At 39.1% G+C, this 15,395-nt stretch overlaps 1 protein-coding gene across 5 annotated transcripts in view; it reads left to right on the top strand.

The window, feature by feature from the left end:
• The window catches only part of RB1CC1 (RB1 inducible coiled-coil 1), a 167,521-nt gene that overhangs the window by 37,106 nt on the left and 115,020 nt on the right, over positions 1-15,395 (top strand). Inside the window, exon 2 of one of the 5 annotated variants that reach the window (XM_050942871.1) lies at positions 11,875-11,929. The exons of the other annotated variants lie outside the window; for them this stretch is intronic. Coding sequence (XP_050798828.1) covers positions 11,876-11,929 — 54 coding nt within the window. The 5' untranslated portion in view covers position 11,875. The remainder of the gene's footprint in view (positions 1-11,874; positions 11,930-15,395) is intronic. 5 annotated transcript variants of the gene reach the window in all.

Genomic DNA, 15,395 nt, shown 5'->3' with positions numbered 1-15,395 from the left:
ACATTTTGGGGATGGAGAATAGAATAAAGTGTTCTTACCCCTACATGCACATTACTTTCTCACCCTAAGGTTGGAGAGGAGATTTCCCATCTCCCTGGGGGAGGAAGGTGATTTAATGCAGTGGTACTCCAACCTTTATTAAGCTCAACACCCCCTTGTAAACCTTAATAGGTGGTTGCGACCCAGAGACCACCCCCCAGAGAGGCCCCCCGACCCAATTTCCCACAGCCCTCCAGTGGCCCCTTGGGGTGGGAAGGACTCAGAACTAAGGTTATAGATGCTCTGAACAGAGATAAATAGCTACGGAATGCCCCACTTGCAACTGGCAGAAGTGAGGCGACACAGACCACCAAAAAAACCCCACAGCACCCCCCACAGTCCATGGGGCCCTGAGTGTGAGGGGTGGGATTTGGGGGTCTTGGGTTGTAATGCAGAAGGATTTGAGAGTTTGAAAGTTTTGGGGAAGTATTTGCAGGGCAGAAGGGTCCAGTGAGGGTTGGCAAGCCAATAGTCTCCACCCCCACTCCCCGCCAAACACAGGCCCCATTCATGGCCCATGTAGGGCAGGATATGGGTTTATTTGAGGGTCTGTGGGGAATATATTGGGAGGCAGAAGGAGCTGGGGGTGCAGTGAGGGAAGATTTTTGGGGCTTGAGAGGTGAGATGTAGGGGGAATTCATGTCTGTGGGCTACGGGTACATGGGGGTCTGAGCTAGTGGGTCAGGGTAGAGTATGGAAGATGGGGTCATCTGGCTGTTGGGGGTAAGGGTATACGGTGGGGGTTACTTACTGGAGAATATGACACCAACCGCTCCCTCACATCTCATATCCTGTATGACTGGTTGGGATTGGCTCCCTGCTCTGACCATTGCAACCTCTGGAGTCTCAGCACTGCTCAGGTGTGGCCCAGCCTAAGCACCATATACGCATATTTGGCCCGGGGGGCTGGCTGGGCCAAATATATGTGCATGGTGTTGCAACCTGGTGCATATGGTCACAGGGCTTTTTACCTAGCTGCTACCGTCTCCTCCCTCCGCACCCTCCCATCATGATGGAGGGTCAGCTGAGCCAAACCTCAATGGTGCTGTGACCCTGTGCATCAGGTCTCAATGCCCAGAGCAGGGAGATGACATCAGTTAGCCCCAGAACTCTTTGATTCGTTCTAGTGACCTAGAAACCCCAGTTTACTGGATAGGTCTCTAGACTAGGCCAATGATGGTTCTTTGGAGCAGCATGGAGGGATTTGGAGAAAAGTGGGGATGTGACTATTAAGATGTGTACCCCAGTATCCCTGTGGGGAGGGTTATGGAATGATTGCACCTATGCTCCAGACTAGGGGTCGGAAGCCTTTCGGAAGTGGTGTGCCGAGTCTTCGTTTATTCACTCTAATTTAAGGTTTTGCAGTAATACATTTTAATGTTTTTCGAAAGTCTTTTTCTATAAGTCTATAAAATATAACTAAACTATTGTTGTATGTAAAGTAAATGAGGTTTTTAAAATGTTTAAGAAGCTTCATTTAAAATTAAACTAAAATGCAGAACCCCTCTGACCGCTGGCCAGGACCCGGGCAGTGTGAGTGCCAATGAAAATCAGCTTTCGTGCTGCCTTTGGCACATGTGCCATAGGTTGCCTACCCCTGTTTCACACCCTGGGAGTAATGAGGATTCCTGGGTCAGCCACAAATTTCCAGTGTGACCATGGGCAACTCACTTAATCTACCATGTACCTCAGTTCCCCCATCCATAAGAAAGTAGATAATACTTCTGTACCTCACGTGGTTGTTGTGAGGATAAAATTTATGAATTGTAAGGTGCTCAAGTAATATAAGGGCTATATAAGATACTTGAATATTTATGGAGACAACCAGACTGACATCCATACAGCTTTCTCCTTGTCTTCGATTGGCACTGTGTAAGGTGGGTAATAAGGTCAAGGACTGTCGTAATTACGATGTCTTTGTGTCCTTGCCTTACACAGGAGGGAACTGGACCCAGGATATGGAGCAGCAAGTAGAGAGCTGAGTTACCTATCCCGCTTCCTCCAAGTTTCCTCCCCTCTATAAGCATTTCTTTGAGTTCTAGTCTGGAGCTGTGCTTTCGGTTTTTAACTTTGATAATGGATCACACTACATAGTTAGTGTGTGTTGCTTAGGGCTCTATTTCTTCTGGACAGAGCCTTACATTGTGAGAGTCTGCTGGGTTGAGTACAGAAAATGAATGTGATTATAATTTTAATAAAAATGAGTTTATTTTTTCTGTAATCTGAAGGAGATACTAACATCCTATGACAGTGTGTGCAATTTTTTATTTACTGCACTCCCGTAGTTTTATCCATAAACACATGTAGATCCTATTCAGAAGTGTTAGTTACTGTTGGCAAGTATTCTAACTTGTAGGAAATCGCATATCTCAGAATGCCTCTTTTGGGTCCTGATCACCTGTTTTAAGGATCCCAGAAGGAAGAGCATGTGCTGTGTGTGGTATGCCTTTTCATGACAGTCTTCTGCTAGTCAGCAATAAAGGGTAAAATGGTGTGGTTACTTATCTGATGCCATGTTGCTGCTTTGCTTTGCAAAAGAAGCATATCTGTAAAATGCTGGGAATTCTTCAAATTATTCCAGATTAAAAAAAAGTTTAGAATTTAAAAAGAGCATTGTGCTGGGACTTAGAATCTGGGTCTTGTATTTCCAGCTCTGTTACTAGCTTTGTGGGTGACCTAGGGCAAGTCATTTCACTGCCCAGTGCCTCAATTTCCCCATATGTAATATGAAGATAATACCTTCTTTGTAAACTGCTTTGAGATCTAGGGATGAAAAGCACTGTATGAGAGCTGGGTGGTAGTATTATTAAAGGGGAAATTAATAAACGGTCATATCCCATCTCCACTCTTTGTTTTATCCTGTAGTTTGTCTTTGGATATTATAGGCTTGTGTATTGGACAGCTCATGAAACATATCAGCAAACTCTGTCTCTTGGGAAAATCCTATAATTCACTCTGTAATTGGAAGATCATAAGTATAATAAAACCATGGTGACTGCTGCATGATAGTACAGCCCTCAGAGAGATCGAGAAGGAGGATTCTCTAACCTTGTACTCTTCAGAGTACTTTTTCATGGTGTCTGTTTTGAAGCAACATAAAGAGGAATTCAAGAACAAATGGGGTAGGGCGTGGGGAGAGTGGAAATGTTACTAGTCACTGTATCTCAGCATCTGCTGTCTTTACATAATTGTCTGACCCCACTCTAGTCTGATTTGAATAACTTCCTGAACATGTGAAAATGTAAACAGATAAAAATAGAAAAATGCTTAAAAGTAAACACTGATATTATCTGCCAAAGTTATATGTATATAAAAAATAGAATTCTACCAAGCTTAAGTAAAAGGAAATACCTTGCCAAAATTTAAAAAGGCCAGTGGGAAACTGCCAAACACATACTTTAGGGGTAGACCAAGCCCCTCAATACAATGGGAAGAATAACAGTGTGAAAAGTGTTACAAAATATCAGTTCACTGTTCTCTCCCCATTAAGAGGCAGTTCTCTTCCCCTGAGAGATCCAGTGCAGGTCCTGAGGTTCCAAATGCTGAGGCATCCTGATCTTTATCCAAGAAGAGCCCTCCTATTCATTTAAGAAGTGTTCCGTGACTTTGCTCTCTCTCTCGAGAGTTTCTTTAACTGGAAGTCCTTTATGGACAATAACCTGGGTTTTGAAAGCGTAAAGGTCTGAAGTCCTCAAATATAAGCAGCCTTAAGAAAGAGAGTCCCTTCCTGAACATCAAAGATGCCAACAAGAAATCACCTCCACGCCATAAGACTTCCTGGACAGCTGAAGGGTGAGATAAATCCCACTTCGCTCTAAACCACAGGAAGATTTAAAAGTCAGAATTTGTTAAGATTCCAGGGAATTTCTGTGCTTCGAGGAAAGCTAGAATTTGGCCTTCAAGATTCTAGAAAGGCAGTTTTTTTGCTCTGCAACTCCCTTATAGTTGAGATTCTTGTTCTGTAAATCCAGACCATTGTTCTTGATTCATTGAAATTCCAAATTAATAAACTGAAGATATCCTGATTCAAACTAAATACCAAGAAAGATTATTCTAGAAGTAGGAAAGAAGTAAAGCCTTTAGCAGCCTTAATATTTGAAATCTTTTCCTAAGAATCATAAGCGGATGGAGTTACATAGCTTAAACCTAATGTATTGTAGCTAAGTACTTGTGCCTAAATTCAGTCATTTGTTCTTCATCTACAGAACATTGTAATCAGGAATATTTGCATTTTGTGTCTTAGGGATGATCTAACCGTTACCAGTTTACTAAAGCTTTTCGCTGTTGCTTAAAGAACTAGTCTTGAGATCATAGCTGTACATTTAAAAATCTAGAACTATACTGTAAGATCTCTGTGAAAATTCAGTATTTTATGGTTAAACTTTATGTTGTCTTGTTTAAACTCAGTTCCTAACGTTAAAGGCTACTGAAAGCTAGCAACTTTCTTAAATCACTGTTCTGCTCTGCAAGGGTGTATAAAAATCAATGATTTTTTTTAAATCAGATTTTTTTTGTTTAAATTGCATTTTTAAATTTAAATTAAATCTACTTCAAATTTAATTTGAAATTGACAAATTGTGTTAATGCCTAACTTGTTATCTGTTAAAATAATTTAAATTAAATACCAGATAAACAACGGTACATATTTGTTTCTAATTTTTAAGGAAAATCAAACCACTGAACTGCTGGAAGTCATTGGCTAAGCATCTGGAGCCAGAGTTTAAGCAGTAAATTATTATTTTTTTTAACAGCAATAGCCTCTTCTGCAAGTGCAGAGAGAATATTTTCTTAATTTCTTGTTCAACTAGTTCATTTCAATGACTAGGTCACGTAAAGTGCAGAAACCCATTGGGAACTGAAAAACCAAGAAAGTTTGTCATCCCTGTCCCCCCACCCCCTTTAGGAAAAAACTAAAATTTACAAACACAAAACACAGTTAAAATCAGTTACACCTCTACCGCGATATAATGTGACCCGATTTAACACAAATTCAGATATAACGTGGTAAAGCAGTGCTGGGGGGGCGGGGGGTTGTGCACTCCAGTGGATCAAAGCAAGTTCGATATAACGCGGTTTCACCTATAACACGATAAGATTTTTTTTTGGCTCCCGAGGACAGAGTTATATCGGGGTAGAGGTGTATTTAAATCGAGGTTTTCTGCTTGCTGATTTAAATCACGATTGAAATCGGTGATTTAAATTACTTTGATTTAAACACGCCCTGTTTTCTTCTCTATATCCTACACATTTACACCCCCCCCACTGTGATGTCTTTGTGTGTGTGAGAATTACCTTCTCATGAGAGAAGCATCCTCAGATCCCTTTGTCTTGTAACATTATACTGTGAGTGAGTAGTTTCGAAATCTCCCTTCTGCCCTTATTTGAGTGTTATAAATTTTAAGAATATTTTTACACTAACTTTAATTGTGTTGTGTGTTTCTAACTAGAGTTACGTAATGTGTTAATACATTGCATGCCAAACTAGCCTTATCTCCATACTTCTTGTAGTAACTTAATAAGTTACTGTTTTACCTTTTGTCTGTTTTAAATACCTAAAGCAATATACTTGATATTTCTGTTACAGCGCTTATCCATTGGTGGATGTCATTACCTTCAATAATCTCTGATTACATCTACACTGCAGAAATAAATAAGGCTTTTTTATGTGTTTGTTATTTATGGCAGTGGATCACAGAGCTCAGGTCAACTAACTTGGGCTTGCAAGGCTCACGCTACAGGGCTAAAAATAGCTGTGCTGCTTGAGTTGGAGCCAGGCTCTGAAGAGTGATCAGATGGATCTCAGAGCCTGGGCTGAAGCCCAAGTGGAACAACTACACTGCTGTTTTTATCCCCGTAGCATGTGCCTGGGTCAATTGACCTGACCTCTGAGACTTGCTACTGTGATGTGTTGTGTGTTTGTGTTTTTTTTTCCTCTCTGCTATGCACTATCTGCCTATCGATTCTCTAAAGACTGTTCCCCTAAGCCTGCTTAGTTCAACTTCAGAAAGTAATTTGATTTACCAATATGATAAAACTGAACTCTCACTAAGCCTGCTTAGTTCAACTTCAGAAAGTAATTTGATTTACCAATATGATAAAACTGAACTCTCACGGTTGTAAAATTATCTAACTCCACCAAACCCAAAGCTAGTTTTCATCCTGTATTATTGTAACAGTCACAATGTATGTGGTTATTATATCTTTGCTTTCCATGTTGTCATAGGACACATTCTTAGCTGACGTGTATTACCTGAATACTGCTTATTTTGGAGCTGTAGTGGTCATATGACTGTGGATTTGCCCTAACAATCATGTTTAGCCCTCAGAATACTATTTCCTTAAGACAGAAGTAAGAGACATAGTAATGGTTTTGCTAACTTTTAAGTTGATGTTACTTTCAATTACATTGTCATATACAGCCTATCTAGTTTCATCCTAATTCATTTGTTAGTTTAAAAGTTTTGATGTGAAGTTGAATTCTAGTTATTGTAAATTAAACTGATGTTATACTTGGTTGTGTGATACTGTTTCTCTTAAGTTTAGCTGTTGAATTATGTTATTAATGAGCAGCTAAGCTTTATTCTTAATTAGGGTAAACAACCTGTTGATGCTGTTAGTGTCCTAAGGAATTAAGTGAAATCATTGTGGTTGATGCACATAGTTTTTTTAATTTTACACTCCAATTTTTTGGTATAGCAAGTCAATGTAGTTAATCAATCTTGCTTTGTATTTTAGAATTTCATGTTTAGTTAAGATATTGCTTTAAAAATATTGCTACATTACATTACATCACTCATTTTATGTACCTTTCTTTTTATATACTTTACTCATTTGCATAGTTCCTCTTGTCATTTTTAGTTGTTTATACATTTTGTATATTTCAAAGTCAAATTCAGTTGTTTGTTTTATGGGCATACCTTAATGTATAGGAAAAAGAGTACTTGGTAAATTTTATGAGTGCATTTTATGAGTGCATTTTCATTGATAACCATAATCAGTAATTCAATATTTTGATTTGGTTTTCCTGAACTAGTTTTGTGAAAATCAGTTAATACCTCCATCTAATTAACTCTTTCTCCCAATTATAAATTTTAATAATTGTTTTTCTTTTGGTAATGTTACTTTGAAAATTACCTGGTGTCCAACCCCTTGCTATACCACAATGCCTACGAGTTTGTATCTGAGATTTTGATATGTAGGATTCCTAACATTTCCTTTCCTTTTTCCATCCAATTCTTGTTCTGCTTCACTAAAACCTGTTTACTGAGCTATCTGAAATAATTGTTCAAAATCAGAATGAGATATAAACAGATTAACCAAATAAACAGGAAGACTTCACCTGCAGAGCAGTACTATGTGACTGCTAACAGAGTCTGTTCAAGTGTGGCTGCTTGATCACCAATTTAATATAGAACTTCTTAGTCTGTGCCAGGAGGACAGAAACATCTGGAAGAGCAAGGGAATATGTTTCTGTAAGGAATATGATATTACCACTATCATAGGAACTGCCGTACTGGATCAAACTAATGTCTGATTTGGTATCCTGTCACCAACAGTAGTTAGAACCAGATGCTACAGAGAGAGATGCAAGAAAACCCTGCAGTCAGTTTTGGGGAAACTAAGAGAAGTTTTATCCTAAATGCCAATAGAGATTGTCTGTTGTCCTGAATAATGAGAGTTTTATGTCTCTTCTAAAACTTGGCTAATTTTTAAGTATTTACTATTAATTCTGGTACTCCTTGTTATCCTTTATAAAGGTCATAATTTTGAATTCTCTTAAGCTTTTAGCCTCATTGATATTGTGGCAATAAATTCCATAATATACTTGTATATTCAAGGAAAAATTTTCACTTTATCCATTTTGCATATTTGTATTTCATTGAATATCTCCTTGTTTTTTTTGTAGTATGAGATCAAATGAATAGAAATTTCCAGTTTTCCTTCTTTGGTGCCAGTCATCATTTTGTATATCTCCATCATGGCCCTTCTTGTTTATCTCTTCTTTGTAGTACATACTTACATTCTCTCTTGATATGAGCGTCTTTCCATGCCCCATATCTTTCATATTCCCCATCTCTGAACCTTCTCTCTTCTACTATATCCTTTTTGAGATGGCATGACCGGAACATAATACCCCATACTAGATGAGTGTATACCATAGATTTATGACATATTTTTGATGTTTTCTGTTTCATTCCTTGTGTCCTAACATTGACTGCGTTTGACTACTGCCATACATTGAGCAGAGGTCTTCATTGAGTTAACTACAGTGATGCCCAGGTCTCTTTCCTGTTTGTGCAGTTAAATTAAAATTCAGTAAGGTACATGAGTAGTTGAAAATATTACCTTTAATGTGCATTACTTTGCATTTATCAACACTGAATTTTATCTGTAATTGTTTCCCATTCGGCTAAGTTGCAACATGGATTAAATTTTGAGTCATCTGCAAATTTTTCCACCTTCCAGGTCATTAATAAATGCACTTGAAAGACCCGTGTGGTACCTCACTGTTAACCTTTGGCCATGATGAAAACTGACGATTTATTCTTTCTTGGTCAGTCTTGTAGCCAGGCTCTGATTCATGACAATACCTTGTATTTCACACTATGACTATTTAGTTTCTTTTAATGCAGTTTGTCAAAGGCTTTTAAAAAGTCTAAATACCTTATGTCAACTAGTCTTCCCATTTTTTTAAATATAACCCTCCTATTTACATTTCAGTGTTACTGCACTAATTTTTGGTACCTTTCTTACCTCAAGCATATTAAGCTTAATTATATGCGAGTCACTGTCACTTTGTGGCTCAAATGTAATTACTTGAACCAACTCCAGCATGTTACTTTTGTAAATATCCTTTTTTCTGCACTGGAAGCCAGTAGTATAAGCCTACTAGAATATTTGTATTCTTATAATTTGTATTAATATGGATTCAATTGTTTGATCTTCGCTGCTTAGAATTTCTATTTCAGTAGATTTTGTGGAATCTTTTAATCTAGGTCTAGTACTGCTTTTCTACCCGAGTCCTACATGTATAGTTTATAGCCACATGTTCAGCATCCCATTGTTTTTTGTGATTACACAATGGTTAGTAATGTCTGTTTGTTTCATTGCTGGGCTTTAGTTTTTTACACTTCTCTGATTTGTATATACACTACTTTTTTTTTGTTTGTTTTTTTTAAACCTTGGGTCTCATAGAATCATAGGGTTAGAAAGGACTGCAAAGGTCATCTAGTCTAACCCCTGCTAAGATGCAGGATTTATTGTATCTAAACTATCCAATCTTATTAAACTTCTTAGTGTAACAATTTGCAAGTTGAACAGAAATTGCTTCTGTGGTCTTAACTTGTCCCTGTACCAGTTAAACTGTAATTTCTGTCACATCTCTTACTGAATACAGAGATATTTTTGTATTACTGACATTTCTAGCAGATATATTTGTCCTTTGACTTCTGTCAGCTCTCATCCAACTTTTAGTCTAAACAGTCTTTTAAAACCTTATTAAGTTTCTGACAAAAGTCAGGTTCCTCTTTAATTAAAGTTCTGAGATGAGCTCACTCTACAATGACCTGATTTGCCAACTCTGTAAGTAATTCTCTCTGCTCCAATTCAGCAGCTCTGGCTTCAAGGTTCAGTATGTGGCCTCTGAGGGACATAAACTGTTTGCACCAGTTGCACAAGGCAAGCAGTCATACAATGTGTGCAGTAAATGAGATATTGCTGACCTAGACTAATCTGCAACCCCCATATTTTAACTGGGGGTTGGCTCTCTGATTAGTAGATTACGCTAGGTATAGTCTTTGTTTAAGGTAAAGCTTTTACTGATTTATTTAATTTGATTTCAAGGATCAAATTAGTTTACTAAAACTAATTTAGTGATCTACTTCTACTCAGCCTAAACTCACCTGTGCTGTTGCCTCTCACCATTCAGTTTGGGGCTATTCTTTGCTTTTGGAAATTGCAAATGCTTTTGTGGAGACTAGAGATAAGGCAGGCCTCTGATTGGATACAACCTTCCCTATCTGGGTTGAACAAATATGCCACAAGTCCCAAGCCATTATCCAGGTTGTTCTTTTTACTCCAGTGAAGAAAGAATAATAAAGTCTGAATGTGCAGATCTACTTTTGAAAAAAGAACCATGAACCCTTTTCACTCTCATGCTGGTAATCCTCCTCAGATATTGGAAATGATGAGGTTTAATCTTTGACTGAAGGACCACCAGAAGAGTCATGCTACTCTGGACTGCCCTTATTAGCAGATTTGCCTTTTGTATGCAAGATATTGCCGCTATATCCAAAATAAGCTATCAGTTTAAGGCAACTTCCCCTTCTGAGGAAGAGAAATCAGGTGTTTCATTTGTCCACATAATGTCTGGGCAACCGAACTCATACCAAAAACTCACTAATGTTAAGACAATACTCAGTCTTCTAAAGTCAACATATTAATCTCTACTCCAGGAAACCCTCCCTTTCAAGTCACTAGAAAGCCACTCTTATAGACCCCCTTGGAAAGACTATTTAAAAAAAAAAAAGGCATTCTTAAAATCTTATGAATATTTGGCTGGCCAAGTTGCCATTACCATTCATTCTGTCTGTGGCTGAATTATTGGTTGAATTGCTGGGTGAGCTCTTAGCTCTGTCTAAGAAAGTTGTGTCCAGACACATCCATAAACTGATGTTTATGCTTTGTGACTAGATCTGGGGCCCAATCCATAGTATGATTATTTGGCTACATTCCTAGTTTGGTGGGACTAGAGGAGGAGAACTTGTTCATTCACTTCAATCTGATGCTCCTCCTTTGTAGCTGGAAATGTATTTTGTGGAACTATTAGACCAGCCGCTAAAAGGCTTCACTGAAATGGCTTTGTAGCTTTCTCTTATACGCCATTATAATTGTAAATTGACTAGTAGGTGTTTTCTTTTCATATGTAAATTTACATATACAATGTCCAGTGTCAGGAATTTTTCAGTTGATGACTTCCTGCTTGGCATTCCCTCCCCTTGACAGTCCATTAGAGCTGGAGGCTAGTGAAGTTAAGGACATGATGCAAGGATCATTTAATTTTGTTACTGTTGAGTTCTGTGTTTTGACAACTGTAAGCGTCAGCTGGCATGGTATGTGCTAGATAAACTTGTTCTTACATGATGTATGAATAGTATTAGCAAGGTTCACTATTCATACTTCGCTGTTTTCCTCAGCTGTGTAGCCTGGAATGCAGAACCAGACTTGTCAGTCACTGAGATAAGGCTTGGTTCTTTGCATCTTAGAAATCAGCCAGTGAATACTTCCAGCCTGTAATATGAGAATGAAATCAATAACTTTCAAGGTTATACTAATGGTCCTTTGCTGCATGTAGAAAACATCGTACAGAACATAATCACCCAAAGTAATTAAGATTAGTTAAGAAAAATGAATGTAACTATTCAAGAGAAGAGAAATTACAAGATAAATTGAAATTTATCATAGTTGCTTGCTTTATTTATTGTCTGGTTTAGAAACAGCAGTGAAATCTAAAGTAATGATTGACAGAGCTGTGTAACACTGCTGAAATTTTAGACTGAGTTATGTGAATTAGGGATGCTACTGTTTGTAGTCTACTGAAAGCAACGTCCGAGCAAGCAAGAGAAGCACAGCAACCTCTGTCCAATTTACTGTAACATATGGACTGAAGATGAAGTAGCCACCTTACATGTGTATGACTTCAATCATAAGATGAAGACCGACCTGGTGTGGTGGACTGAGATGAATTTAGGATGTTGAAATCTTTGAAGTCCTTTAAACAGAATTTCAGCCACCTGGCAATAGAGGACTTTGATGACTTGTTTCCTTTTACCGCAGGATGGTAGAGGACGAAAAGAGCCCTGGCTTTCCTGAAAACTTTTGTTCTTTTGAGGTAAGTTTGAGGAGCTCTCTACACAAACAGTGTGTGATATACTTTTTTCCTTCAGGTGAATGGGATTAGTAGGGGCAATAGAATGGAAGGCCAATCGATTGAAAACTGTGGAAAGCAGTTAGTTTTAGCAGTGAATTCCAGTTCTTGGTAACACAACACGTTATACTGTCATCAGCTCCATTGACAGCATGTGAGGCTCAGATTTATTGAACGGAGATGATCACAATTAGGAAAGTCAGAGTGAGGTATTTTAAATAGAGGTTCTGTTAAAGCATCCAGCACTAGCTTGTGTTTCTGGAGAGCTTCTCTGAATTTCTGGAGGAATTAAGTGATGTTGTCTTCAATAATTGCTCAGCATGCAGAGCATTAACCTGGGTTTGTCCATCCTCCTGTGCTAGGAATAGCAAACGTATTTTTGTACATGGTGTTCTTTTAAGTACAGTGAGAGGTTATCTTGTAGGAAGTTGGCAATTTAAGAAATACTGGCATATTCTGAGTTTAATGTGCTTAGCTCTGCACCATAAACTGAAACTTTCAAATAGCCTGGTATAATTTAGCTTTACAGACTTATTTTTGCTTACAAAGAGGGCACGAAAACTACTCTTTTCCAGACACACCAATCACGACATAGTGGACCTTTCTTAATCTTGTTTGAATGGATCTTCTCTGTTCCATCTTTACCGAATCCTTTACTCTCCACTGCAGTGCAAAATATCAGATTGGAAAAAGTACAGATACTCTAATAACACCTCTTTGGCCTCCTAAGTTGTAGTGCAAGGTTCTTATTATGACCTCTTTTGCTTCTTCCACTTAAATACCCCCAGAAATGGAAAATTGCTTACCCTCCTATTCAGTTTTTGTGAAAATACTAGACTTCAGGATTCTCACTTCTGGTTCTGAATTCCCTAGCATATGAGAGAGGAATATTCCAAGCTCTTTAAGGTTTTGTGGTCCAAAAAGGTGGCAGAAGTAGTGGAAGCATGAGCCACTTCTGCTATAATGTGTCTTAACTGCCATCATTGGAACCTCCCAGTCAGTTCCTGCGTTTATCAGGATGCAAAGGCTCCACAGTAACCAATCTTAATATAAAAAAAAGGGGAGGGAGGAATGCCTCAGATTGGAACAAGTGAACATCAAAAGTGGAAGATAAAATACCACAGTGAAAGAAGCCTCTCCGACCTCTGAAGGGAGTTGATGGCTAAGAAAGAATGTAAAAGAAAGTTGCTCTGTCATGGATTGAACTCTGATATGCTCTTCTAGCTTCAAGCCAGTCAGGTCATAGAAATGTAAAATATGATCAGCAGAATAGACACAATCTTTCTATTGACATCATTACTTAAGGAATTGGTGTCAAATTAAATACAAAGTTGAAGGGACCTTCTTATGTTTTAGTATTATTTAAGTTAAACTCTAAAGACCTTGGAACATTGAGTGTAAAAAGAAGAGCTTGGAAGGAATGGAACACAGGAGTAGGGGGAAAATATTCAGAGGACAATAATTTCATTTGATATGGTATTGCATCATAGCATCTTGGATAGGAATTTGAAGAGTTGTGGCATCACCTTATCCTTGCATAACTTGGTATAAAATGGATTGGTTACTAGAACTTGAAGTTAACTAACTCTGAGCTATAATTACTATATCTAGGAAAACAACCTTTCGTGTAAGCAATTTCATCTCCGAGTTGCCAAGTTGCTCATAAGGAACTTTCATTGCCTGTGATAGAATCATGCTTATGACCCATGACATGCAGGGATTTTATTGGAGATTTTTTAAATTGTCAAGTCCCACATGAACCTGAGAAAAAGGCATTGCAGTGATCTTGGTCTGCCTTTAGACAGCATGATCTAGGCTGAAGTGAACCCACTTGGAGCTGGTCTTCAAGTTACAGCCAAAAGGTGAAGAAAGTAGTAAATATTTTTTCTACTGGAGTCCAGGTGGACTTGATAGCATTACAGTCATGCCTTTCTCACTTAATCATAAATTCTTCTTGTCAGTGGTTTGCAAACGGTGAAGAGGTATTGAGTCACCTTGCTTGGAAACAGCATTTCTACAGAACTTTACTCTGCAAGTAGCCAGCCTGTTAAAGTTCCTAGTTCGTGATGTTGCAAGTAGTCATTTTGGGCTAGACTCCCAGACAGATGGCATCAGCGTTAGCCAACTGCAGTAGAAGAACTAAGAACAAACGTTAGCCAGGACATTCAAATTGCCTAGACATCAGAATATCTCCTCAGTTTCGCCATGATCTTTTGCTACTGGAAGTACTAGTAGAAAGGGATTCCAAGATTCTTTCTTCGTAGGAGAAGGAAGAAGCGGCTTTTGCTAGCATGGTCTCTCGTCAGTCCCTTATTCATCAGTGGTTACAAGAAGGCGGCCTGATGTTCTCCACTGGAAGAAAATCTGAATTACCATTATCTGACCTCTTGACCACTTGTAGTAATAAACTACAGGTAAATTCAGGGTAGCCGGGGGGGGGGGCAAGTGGGGCAATTTACCCCGGGCCCTGCAGGGGCCCCCACAAGAGTTTTTCGGGGCCCCTGGAGCGGGGTCCTTCACTCGCTCCGGGGGCCCTGGAAAACTCTTGCGGGGCCCGGGCCCCCAGACCTTCTTCTGCTCCGAGTCTTCCGCAGCGGGGGGTCCTTCCACCCTGGGGCGGAAGGACCCCCCGCTGCTGAATTACTGCTGAAGTGGGACCTGCTGCCGAAGTGCTGGGTCTTCGGCGGTAATTTGGCGGCGGGGGGCCCCTGCTGTGGGTCTTCGGGTCACTTCGGTGGCGGGTCCCGGAGCAGAAGAACCCCCCTGCTGCCGAATTACTGCCGAAGCGAGGGGCCCCCACCGCCAAAGACTTCAGCCCCCCGAATCCTCTGAGCAGTCCTGGGCAAATTTAGTCTATGTGCAGACATCTTGTCTTCCTGCTAAGCTTGTGTTGACCAAAAATGTCTAGTCTTCTCTTACCTAATTGTATTTTCTGTATACAATACAAAGGTTGTATTTGGAGAAACTGATCTGACAAATGTCACGTCTTTTCAAACCAGCTGAGAATTTACATTGTAACACTGACATGTTCATGTAAGAAAGGGATTAAATAATGTTGGTTTTGTAACTTGCATTTTTTCGTGCACACGTAGTAAATAAAATGAAGGGTTCAGCCTGACTGTTGTAAAGAACCCTAAAGTATAGGGGTTGGTTCTGAGGTGCAAAAGTAACATCTAAAATCTGTAATCCGTGACAGCCTCTTGTAATTTACCATTGATATGAAAGCTGGATTTCCAAATAGAGCTTTTTCTTCTGCATTACCTCTGTATGTGGCATTAGTGAGACCACTACTGGGATACAATGTCCAGTTTTGGTGTTCACACTTCAAAAAGGATGTTGACAATGTTGGAAAGGTTTCAGAAAAGAGCTACAAGAATGATTTGATACCTAGAAAAATATGCCTTACAGAGAGTGACTAAAGAAGCACCAT

This window comes from Gopherus flavomarginatus, chromosome 2 (genome assembly GCF_025201925.1).
Source record: "Gopherus flavomarginatus isolate rGopFla2 chromosome 2, rGopFla2.mat.asm, whole genome shotgun sequence".
NCBI classification, from domain to species: domain Eukaryota; kingdom Metazoa; phylum Chordata; order Testudines; family Testudinidae; genus Gopherus; species Gopherus flavomarginatus.
The sequence above is the reverse complement of the archived record's forward strand: the minus strand, read 5'-3'. Positions and strand labels throughout refer to the sequence as shown.